Source organism: Chaetura pelagica, unplaced genomic scaffold, assembly GCF_000747805.2.
Source record: "Chaetura pelagica isolate M959 unplaced genomic scaffold, ChaPel_1.0 scaffold40, whole genome shotgun sequence".
Taxonomy (NCBI): Eukaryota; Metazoa; Chordata; class Aves; order Apodiformes; family Apodidae; genus Chaetura; species Chaetura pelagica.
Genome location: NW_009952160.1, coordinates 2,786,634 through 2,798,001, shown reverse-complemented (window position 1 = coordinate 2,798,001; position 11,368 = coordinate 2,786,634). Strand labels below are relative to the sequence as shown.

The following is an 11,368-nucleotide window of genomic DNA, read 5'->3' as shown; positions in this document are numbered from 1 at the left end:
TAGACTTGCCACATGAAAGTGTAAAAAAGGCAGCAGCCTCTCATAATAGTTTAAAAGCAACTTTCCACAAGCTTGTTTTATTTGCTAAAAATAATTCTCCTCCCCAACTTTCATTGTATTTACTGATGAAACCAAGGAGGACTAAACTTCAAATGAACAGAACACATTTGCAGGCTGAAAGTCTTGATTTACTAGAGGATGAGGGCAAAAATGGTACATTTCACTTATTTGCTTGCACATAAGCAGAAATAATTCTGCTCCCAAATTATCTAACTCAACAGACTTTAAATGAAGGACATCAGTGCTAAACAGTGAGTAGATAATCGCATACATCCCTGTCAGATCTAAAAAAAGAGAAACTCCAGAAATAACCAATTAATTTTTTACACTTTCTATACACTTTGAACACTGATACTACATACATTTTAAGGTTATTCTACTCTTATATGAAGTAGCAGAGTAAAACTAAACCCTGATGTTACTGGTGGAAGTCAACTAAAAATGGCACTTACACATGCACACATCAGCTTTTAACTTCCTTTATTCACACATTTTATTTACTGCAAGCCTTGCAAACACTGCAAGACAGACAAATTTGCATTCTGTGAAACTTTGCCCAAACCCAAGCTTTTTTTTTTGTACAAAGCAAAGGATTCTTCTTTGATGTCTTCTGCCACACTGCAGCAAATTAAGTACTTTTATACATACCTGTAAATTATAACATTTATGTTCAGTTAAGTTACAGTTTCTATTTTCCTCACAGCTCCATTAACATCTAAGTTGGAAACATCTTTAAAAGGCTTTGAACTAACAGCCCAAATGAAATATCAAATGTGATGTTTGTAAAGCAGTTAAGAATTCATACCCGTTCCTTAAGTCAGTTACCTGGTAAGAGAAAAAGTAATCCTCAGTCCAACCACATTTGAAATTCAATCCCCTTCTGTGTGACTACATATTATATATCCATTTTGTGTCTATACTTATAAATGTATACAGTACTTTTTAATTACACTTAGGAAACTAATATCCCCATTTTTAAAGTTCATTTACACTGTAAGGAGAATTCACGGAGTGGATTCTCCAAGCTTAATTTTCTAAGCCATTTTAAACAATAATTAGGTTAGTAAGTGAATCATGTCCACTATGCTAAATCCACACCTGAAGAGACTAAGAAACATTTTGAAGCAGTGTGGAGTAAATGACTTTGGTAAGCTGTAAAAGTGCTACATGCAAGGTATACTGTACTATAACAGCTCCAAATCCCTTATAAAAACCTAGCATTCCTTCTTCCCGTTTTATAGTATTTATGCAGTCTCTCATTCCCTCATACTGAGTGTTGATCGGAAGCACTTCATAGCCAAGGTCTGTATTGTCGATTATTGTGCGTGTCCCTTGAATATGAAGGCGGTGTAAAATGGTCTCCAGTGGGTAGAGCATGACATCAGCACAAAGGCTAGCTGCAAAGCTAGCAATAAGTTCTGGAAAATATGCATCCAGCATGCTCTGCACAGAAGAAGAGCTCTCAGTTGGAAGATTGTGGGAATTATCCCTTTTCAGAACAAACAAAACAAGCTTCTGGACAATAGAACTGATGACATAGTGAAGAACTCCATGTAGAGCAGTTGGAAAAGTCAAGACCATCAGAGGAAGGAGACGCTTGCTATGGGGTACTCCCATGCCTACAACTCTGCCAATTCCTTCTTTCACGCAATCCAAGATGCCAGGATTATCTCGAATTATTTCGCTCTACAAGCACAAAGAAATAGTTACAACTTGAGCTGCCTGTTTCCCCAACCTTGCCGACATCCACCTCCACCCTGTATTGCTGCTGATCTTTGTAAGAGTTAAACATTTGCATGCAATTGTAGATATACCTCTATACTGATATAAATTATTTAACACTCTTGATAGCATTCCAGTAAACTTGCTTTTAAAGAAATGAAGACATCTTGAAGAGTTTTCATTTAATGGACATTCCAGTTATTTGTGTTACTACCAAAGAAACTTAACATTCACTCTGCTGCTGAAATATCAGTCTGCAAAACAGACATGTTGAAAAAGCTTACTTCCACAGCAAAATGCCAGGAAGTATGGTTCTAATTTAAAAATCCTTTTCTTTAAGGAGTATAACTACTAATTTGAATAAGTGTCTTAATTTTAATTTAATAGGTTCAGCTCTGAACATTTCCATTCCGTTATACATCTTAGAAAGGAGGTAATTATTTTGTTCATACAGTAAAAATAAAGAATTCACTTAGAAATTATTTACAGTTTTATTTTACCCAAGACTGTAGGACTGTTTCCCCTTCTAATGCTTATATAAAATCAGAGTTTTATCTCTGTTACACCCAGTATTCAGGATTTGGGAGCTCTCTGAGTCCATGCTGCCTGTGTCCTGATGTCATGCGAGGCAAAACCACCAGAGTATTTCTCAGTACCCTGGGGAAGAAATAACAGCCTGCAAAGCTGCCATGGTCAGTGTGAGCAGAAGAAAAAGTAGTTCAAATACTTGAGAATGTAATGTTGTTCCACACTTTTAGTATAAGTTAAGCATCATAAACCCTACCCAATCCTATTCTGTTCCATATCGGTCTTGTCACTGCATTTCAAAACTGTACTTGCTTTTGTCAAACATGCCACCATGTGGTTGGAAATGTAAAGACAAAAATCGGAGCATTACTGAATTATTGAATATTGAATAATTCAACAGGAGACTGGAAGAGGGTTTCTTAAATAGAGAGTATCTTTAGAGAACAGGGGCTTGCTTTTGGGAAATCTACCTACATGACTGTATGCACAGACATTTGATCTCACCTGTCCTGTTAGTCCATAATACGCCCAGTTGAGACAGAACAGCCTTCCTAGTACATTATGGCTCTTTTAAGTTTAGAACCTCTGTACACAGGAATCCTGCCCCTTAAGACTACATGCCTCTGAAGTACACACCGAGACTAAGAAACTGTAAAAATCAGCCTTGTTTGCCTCTTCTCCACAGAAAATGCACCATTTTGCAGACATATATGAGCAGCTGAACTATAGGTTTAAACAGCTAGATCTAAATCGGTCTTGACAGTACTTAGAGCTTGTCTATACTAAGAATGATAATTACTATTTTGATGACTGAATGACATGAGTATCTACCATCACCCTCCATTCACTTCACGGTAGGAATTCCATTAGCTGCACAAAGGTACTATCGTGTTAATTAAGAGCAACTCATTTAGAGAGATAGCTGGAAGAATTACCATGGACGATTTCTGCATAGCTAAACCCTGTCTCTCTCTCCAGAAAAGAGATTCAACATCTGTCACTCAAAGTCAATCTGCAACACAGTGCTATTGGTTACTCTGCACTGTTAAAAACAAGTTAAGCTCTATCCTATGTGACTGGTCCAGATATTGATTTTCTTGGCTAAGGAAGGACTAGATGAAAAATTAAAAACAAAAAGCTGACTGAATGAAAGTAGACGTGAAATAGTAAAAGTTCAGTATTTTGGCAAAACAAAGCTGGAAAAGCTTTTTAGTTGTTATACAGAAAGGGGTCACTGCAACAACTTGCCCAACAAGCCTTTTAAAAACTATACATGAGAAAAACTTCTTTATGTTTTATCTATTAGAACTTACAGACGTAACTTGTCCTTATTTTCATAGACAATACATTCCAACTATCTGTATTAAATGTTAAATTAAATTCTAGAGTTAGATTTCAGACAGTATTTCTAATATATCCATAAGAGTAAATACTTTTCCTAAGTTAGTAAGTCATAGTCTCAAGCAAAGCAAATGCAACTACTGCAACATAAACCTGAATCCGAAGCTAAAGACTCATTTCTCCACACAGTCTACGCAGACAATAATGGTATATTTTAAAATGTTGTAAATATACATAAGTTACCTGTACAGTTTCAATCAGGCTGGCCGAATAAAAAGGCATTGCTATCACATGTGTTAAACTGTAGAAATTAACAAGATAAGAATTAAAGTCATGACAATACTGTAATTTTAGCCAAATATGCATCTGAATGTTGACAAATTTATCTACCAAGTCACGCCTGAGAGAAAATTAACAAACCATAATTCAATTTCTAAAAGGCACATCAACAAGTGAAGATGAGCTTCAGTCTGAAGTCTGTTAAATCGACTTCTATGTGACCAGACTGATTCAGGTGTCTCCGACATAATTTGAAAATAACTATTAGAGCCCTGTCAAGTAACCATGCATACTAAATTAATGTGTATATAGTTGTTTTATTGATGCTTAGATACTAAGACATTAGGTAATAATACATTACACTTACCCTTTAAGCAGAAGGTGTCCACCTATCTGCTTCAGGTTCCATTTATGTGAAAGCTCCCTAAAAAGAAAAGTATTTACCTTAATATGGATAAGAACATGTTATTTTCAATAATTTATTTCATGGCTGTCAACATTCAGTTTTCATACTGGTGTTCCACTATTGGTTTACACTGCAGGATTTCCCACAGTGGAAAGACATCAGATACATATTTATTAAATCATGCTTAACTTCTAGCAGTTATTCGAGCCTGCTAGGCATTCTACCAAAAAAGCTTTTCATTATTAATAAGGTGTCTAGCTCTCACACCTACTGGCTTCTGTGCTTTACACTTATTATGCATCCTTAGTTACTAACTCTGAAAGCCATTTTCAAGGAATATTAGATTATTTCAAAATCTCAATAGTTTTTCTTTATCAACATACATGTTTTTACACTGTTTTGGTTATACTTTTCCTGTTCTTTGTGGTTATGCTTGCCCAGCTGTTCTGTCTTTCCTGAAAACCTAAATCACATTCTGACACAATTAGACAAGATCAAATCAAGAACAACAGGTGAGAATAGAAGCTGCAGAGTAATTCTGTACAAACTTAAGTCTTTTGACTTATGACCAGTCTTTACTGTGCTGATGAAACAAAAGGAGAAAACGTGTTTGATAGAAAGGTAACTTTTAAAAAAGGACCTGAAAGTACTATTTTCTAGTTACTTCAAAATATGAGCAGTAAATGTTAACCACACTCCACTTGACAGAAAATGTAATTCCACCTGGCTCAAGGTAACATTCAAATACCAAATACCTTTATAATAAATTTTTTAAGTACTCTAGCTATGAGGTAAAGATATTTCTCCCTGAAAAGTTGGACACATTAGACCACACATTTTTAATAACAAGAGTATTCAGTTTCAATTCTTGTTCAGGAATTAGTCACCTGCTGCCTGCAGTTATAACAACTCCCATGCAAGAAAGGAAACTCTACTCTAAGAAACATTAGTTTCTTGCTAACACGTTAGTGTTAGTAAGAATTATCACTTTCCCAAGTGCTATGACTTTAGTCAGTGACTAAACAAGGTGAGATCATTCACCATTACCTATTTTGGACACATCCACTGAGTGTAATACTAAAAAAGATGAGGGAAATAGACCCAGCCAAACTCATGTGTGAAAGCCTAGCCTGTCAGTCCACTAGGTGTAACTGTTCCTGCAGTGGAAGCAGAATTAAGGAATGAGTTTGTCTAGTACACAACCACATACAACTTGTCACAAAAAGATTAACACCCATTTCTGGGCCCCTCTCCTAAAGCAGGGGGATTATTTTATGATATTGTAATATAGAATTGGAGCTTACATCTCACTTCCTTCTGTCCTTTTGAGCTTGATAATGATGTTAATTAAGATTTTTGTATCAGATTTGCTAGCACTGCTGCTATAATCAATAGCTTTCAGCACCCTGTGACAGCCAAAACATGCATGCTACCATTAAACAGGAGGGAAATCACCCAGTAAAAAATTGCATGGGGCTGTGCACATACAAGACAACCACTTCAACCAGATCACTTCCTGAATCCAGTTCATTTCATCACTGTTCACATACTGTGTTGGCACAAGGGTGAAGTAGCACTGAGTAAGGAATGAGAAGGTACTAAGCAGAAGGAATTGCTTCTTTGGCAGCTGCACAAGCTTACTCTTCCAGTTACTGAACAACTAGCCAACAGAAGAAAATCCTTGTTCACACTGGACAGAAATCAGAACTATGAAAATATAAACACTATATTGCATCTCATGAACCCAACTTAAAAACAATAAAACACGCTCAGAGCAAAGTATATTGCTGAGAATTTCAGTTACATTTGAGACAGAACTGACTAAAAAGCTTAAATACACGCCCTGCATAACTGAAACACGAAATGCTTTTCCTAGTGCTTTTAATGAATGGCAGAACCTGCAAAGACTTGTTTTTATTACTATGCATACATGTATCAGTTTGATTCAGCCTGCGTGTATTTCTTATCTTTAAAATTAGGTCAGATTCCATGTTCCTGTGTGGACTTTGTCCACACTTTAAAAATAGATGCTTATCTCTTCTGAAAGGAAACACGAATCTCCAGCCCACTGGTCCATGTACACTTAACCAGCTGTAAATCCAACTACTTGCCTGCCTCCCTATTTAATTTTCCAAAACAGATATCTTAAATACATATCTTAAATTATACTTAGAAATACATAAATCATTATAAATATAAATTTGTATTTACTGGCTTAAATGTGTACCCTGCAACTGTTAAAAACAATCCTGAAGTTGTAGTTCAGCATAAAAAGTAGTAGAGTCACAACTAACAAATTATGACTGAACTACTCTAGCCAAAGACAGACACAGTAAAGTAGAATGACGACTACCTCTTTAAATGAAGGAACTTATTTATAGTTATAATCCCTTTATTATGAGAATACTGAACAATGTACATATAGTTGCTTGTAAAGACAGACAGAAGACAAAGCTGTAAGTCACACAGACTCCTATTTACTATGTCTTATAATTTATTAATTCTGTCTCCTCACCTACTAAGGGCAGTGAAGATGTTCAGCAAGACATCAGTGCCGGCTCATTAGCTGTTAAAATTCCCTCAAGTTTCCTGTATTTAGATTAATGAAACTAGAATGTTTTACTTTAGACATGGTATTTGCTTGTGCCACACAATACACACCAAAATACCTTGGCAAAGGTGTAAATTCACTGATGATGCCTTCTGTTCCCAGGGTTATGCCCTGAACAATGAAAGTGCTGCCCATTCCTTTCCAGAGAGCTCTTGGACCCTGTGTTTTGAAATATGGAACATACTTTAATTCATGCAACATATTTCCTAATTTTTATAAAATCTTATCAATGTTTATAAAATTTCAGCAAATCAAACTGCAAAGGGCTATAACTATACAATGAAACTTCATTAAGTTCAGGAAACAACAAATTATTTAACTCTGAAGAAACTTCTGTTTTTCAGTATTTTCAAACAGTTGTCAACAAACTTGGAAGCATAGCTCTCACTTAATATCCTGTATTATAAACTTAACACCGTTTTCTAGGGACAAAATGAGCTTGCAATGTTAAAGCACATCTGTAAGAAATCCAGATGTTCTCACTCTCTGAGCTTCAGGATTGCCACTGCTATACAGAACTAGAAACTCATGCAATACTGTCTTTGGAAGTAGTAGTTTTGATAGTCTCATTATTCACACAGAGATTATTTTTTAGAATCCTACCAAAAAAAAACTAGTTTCGGGACATTTTTTTGTTCTCTAACACCTGCCAATTTTCCAGATTAAGCGCTGTATATCTTTAAAAAAAATTACAACAATCTCCTTGAAACATTCCTGCAACCATTAACAAACCCTAACAAGGGCCATGTTTTTAACCACCAGCTACACAAGGAGTTAAAGATATCCACATACATATGTGCTACAGTAACCACCACTGCTGAGATACAGCCTGATCCCAAATACTGACCTGAGTCTTATTGATACTGTACATAATATTCACAATAGTAAATGGAGTGAGATGATAATTCCGAGCATGATAGTTAACCTGTCAAAATATAAATTATTTTTATAAGTACACTGGCAGATGTTGCAACTACAAAGAAAAAAAGCACTTCCAAAACATGAACTTTGTGAAGATCAGCTGAAGTGACCAAAATATGAATAAAATTTCAGTGAGAATACAGGAAACAGGCAGGAAGTTTAAGTTTTGTATGTGAAAAATGTAAACAATAAAGCAAGCATAAACCAGAAAATACTGTAAACCAAGTGACCATCAGTGGGGAGCTGGAAGTTGACCCACAGACTCTGAAGCACTTACTTGCTGTAATTAATTTTCCACTACCCAAACAAAAATTACTGAGAATGTTCATGGTAAGTTGAATTTCAGAATGGAAAACATGTATGCTACAAATAAAACATGTTAATGTAGCAGAGTCTCCCTAAGAACTGCAAAGCTTCCTTATTCTCTACAGCGTATGAAAACAGAGAAATATTGCAGTACCCTGGAGCTACGACTGGAAAAGGTATGAAAGACATACCTGACACTGGCGACGTAGAACAATGCAAGGATGTGCCAACACATTTTCTGTAAATAGGCTTTAAAAGAAAAGTGTATTTAAAACATAGGATGCAATCGTACAACTTATTAGAAAAAGTATGTTATTTTCCTCTAACATTAAAACAGTATTTGGAAAAACTATACATTAGCTAGTGAATTAATGACCATAATAATCAGGTAGCATTTTGAATGGCTACCTGATAGCCTGCCTACACTATAAACAAGCAAGTGTCAAAAATCCTGATACACACATTCATTATGAAGAAGCCCACATTTAGAGTATGTGGGGAGGAAAAGAACAGTTTCACCACATCACCTCTACAGATCCTCTAGTCTAACTCTCCTACTAATGCAGGATCCTCTGGGGCACATTACTCAGTGCAGCCTCCAAGCAGGTTTTAAGTATCTCCAGAGAAGGGGACTCCACAGCCTCCCCGGGCAGCCTGCTCCAGTGCTCTGTCATAGTAAGGAAGTTTTTCCTCATATTTAAATGGAACTTCCTGTGTTCAAGCTTGTACCTGTTCTGCATATTCCAGCTGCTACCTATTAGGCCCTCCCAGTAGTCAGCTTAACTTCACAAAAACTAACCTATTCTTTTGGGTGTTTTCTGTAAGATTTCTGATTTGAACCTTGCTACAAATGCAAAAGCAGAAACGGGAAGATTTGCTCTCAGAAATGAAAGCAAGTTGATGAACTCTACTTCAACAAACTGAATAGCCCCATCAAGGGGTCTGAATGAACTCGTGGAGCCACTGCACAGAAGAGGGCCAGGCAGTTTCATGAGATAGGATGATTTAATTTGATCAACTCATTACTGGCCAAAAAAGGTTATTCCTAGTCCTTCTTTATCGTTTCCCTCTTTGGTTCAGTAAGCTGGTGCCTGCTGGCTTTCACAGCTAGTTAACTGCCAAGTAAATCAAACTAACTGAAACAGCAAAAAAGAATCCAGCTCTTTAATTGACTCTGTCTTCTGCATTAGCAAGCCAAACTAGTTAACAGAGATTCTGATGGGCATCAAAGTTAACAACAATACGGTAAAGAGCAGGACAGGCTGGTGGTCAAGTATGAGGTCCTCCTCTAAGTGGAAGTACACTCTAAGAACCTCAAATGACAGCTTCTCATGTGGGTCTAACTGGGTAAGTGAAACAAGTACTGTCATGTTGTGAGGAAAGAACTTTTCTGAGAAGTCTCACATTCAGTTCAACAAGAGTAAAACTTTAAAAAAAAAAAGTTTTCAAGACAGAAAAACCCCACCTCCCATGCCTTCACAGCTTGCATGTTCATTGTCCAAGAAAAAACTAAGCTTATCATGATCCTTACATTTGACAAATCAAACTCTGAAAATGTTATCAAGTACAAAGTCCACCACTTTTTCAAAAACACTATCAATCACTGCCACCATAATAAAGAATAAAACGATTATAGGATCATTTGGAAAGATCAACAATAGTATTCCAGGATACTTTGAAAATATACTTGAAGGCATTTTCATCTTCATACAAAACATTTGCATTACCTAAAAATACTAACAGAAGTGGCAAAAGTGAAACCAGTTTTCTAGCAGTATTTTCAGACCGCTCTGACAGGGTACACATACCCTGGGCATGCTGTAGGAAAAACTGTTTCTTATTGCTGATTAAGCAATTTTGAGAAACACTGCATTTAAGGAGACCAGAAACCGACGTGGATTTCAGGTAGACTTCTACAGGCATTTCAACTGCATAAAGTTTACTGGCATAAAAACACAACACAGAAGTGTAGATAGGGAACATAAGACAACAGTAGCTTTACTACTTCAAATTATTACATGACTCTTACCTTGCAAGGCCAATACCAAAGCCTGCAAATCTGTTCAACTGCTCTGAAAAAAACGCAGAGATTATACAGCAGTGATAATCACAAAGGAGGAGAAAATGCCATACAGATGATTTGCTAAACTGATTTTATACTGTCCTTCTTCAGAAAATTAGAAGCACTAAACCACAAGGTCTATGACAATTCAACAAGAGGATTACAAAAAGTTACTCCCTCAGCAACACTTGCACTTCAAACTGCATTTCAGTTTATACATACTTTTGTTAATAAAATCATCCTTATCTTAAAACAGCTACATGAGAAAAAAAGAGACAAAGTGAACAGTAAAACAAAATATTTTAATACATACAAAATCTAAAGCAAACCATGAAAAAGTGAGCATGCACAACAGTTTACAATAATTCTGCCACATGAATTTAAATATCTGAGGTAAAAATTAATTTTAACCCCAAAAATATTAAAAAGAGAAACGCTGAAAAAGATAACACAGAACGCCAGTGATGAGGTAGCAAGCATCAACATGATGCAAGTCCTCAAGCGAGTTGTTTTATCTCCAGTCCATTGCAAAAATCCAGTTAGCACAGAACTGTCAAAACTGGCTTAAACTCTGTTGTCTGCTACCAGACCGACAGTGACGTGCTGGCAAATATGAGATTTTTAAGAAGAGCTTCAGAAATGGAAAGGCAACTAAAAATTGACGCTCAGTCCTGTAATCTACCATAAGCGTGGGGCACTGTCAGTCACCACTCAGATGTGGGAGCCCTCCTAGCAGGAGTGGCAAGACAGTCCACACTCGCAGCAGCTGGACTCTGATACAGCAACTCCAAAATACAGTATCAGCACACCTTCCATGAGTAGATAGCACTAAAAAAAAAGGGTAGAGTCGAACTGTTTAAGAATGTTTACGTGCTGCTTCCACGGATGAAAGTCCAGCCAAGGGCTGCAAGACCTGGAACAAATCCACTGCGCTAGAAGACTCACTCATTAATCTAACTCAGCTTCAAATAAGTGACTCTTTCATAAGACTTCACTACGTAAACTGATCCAGCACGTCTCTTTAATTGAAGGCGACAGTACTGAGCAGCCGAGCCCTCTTCCTCCTAGCGGATGTTTTTCTCTGGCGCTCCCGCGTCACCAACCCGCGACAGCAACGCGCGTCCCGCGGGCC

The 11,368-nt window shown here is 36.8% G+C and overlaps 1 protein-coding gene across 1 annotated transcript in view; it reads right to left on the bottom strand.

Moving 5' to 3' along the window:
* Window positions 1–800: 800 nt before the first annotated feature.
* Window positions 801–11,368, bottom strand: part of SLC25A46 (solute carrier family 25, member 46) — a 27,827-nt gene continuing 17,259 nt past the window's right edge. Inside the window, exons 2-8 of the mRNA XM_010007235.1 lie at window positions 10,204–10,246; window positions 8,366–8,423; window positions 7,795–7,872; window positions 7,006–7,106; window positions 4,298–4,354; window positions 3,895–3,952; window positions 801–1,746 (exon numbers count right to left, since the gene is read on the bottom strand). Of these exons, the coding sequence (XP_010005537.1) occupies window positions 1,168–1,746; window positions 3,895–3,952; window positions 4,298–4,354; window positions 7,006–7,106; window positions 7,795–7,872; window positions 8,366–8,423; window positions 10,204–10,246 (974 nt within the window). The 3' untranslated portion in view covers window positions 801–1,167. The remainder of the gene's footprint in view (window positions 1,747–3,894; window positions 3,953–4,297; window positions 4,355–7,005; window positions 7,107–7,794; window positions 7,873–8,365; window positions 8,424–10,203; window positions 10,247–11,368) is intronic.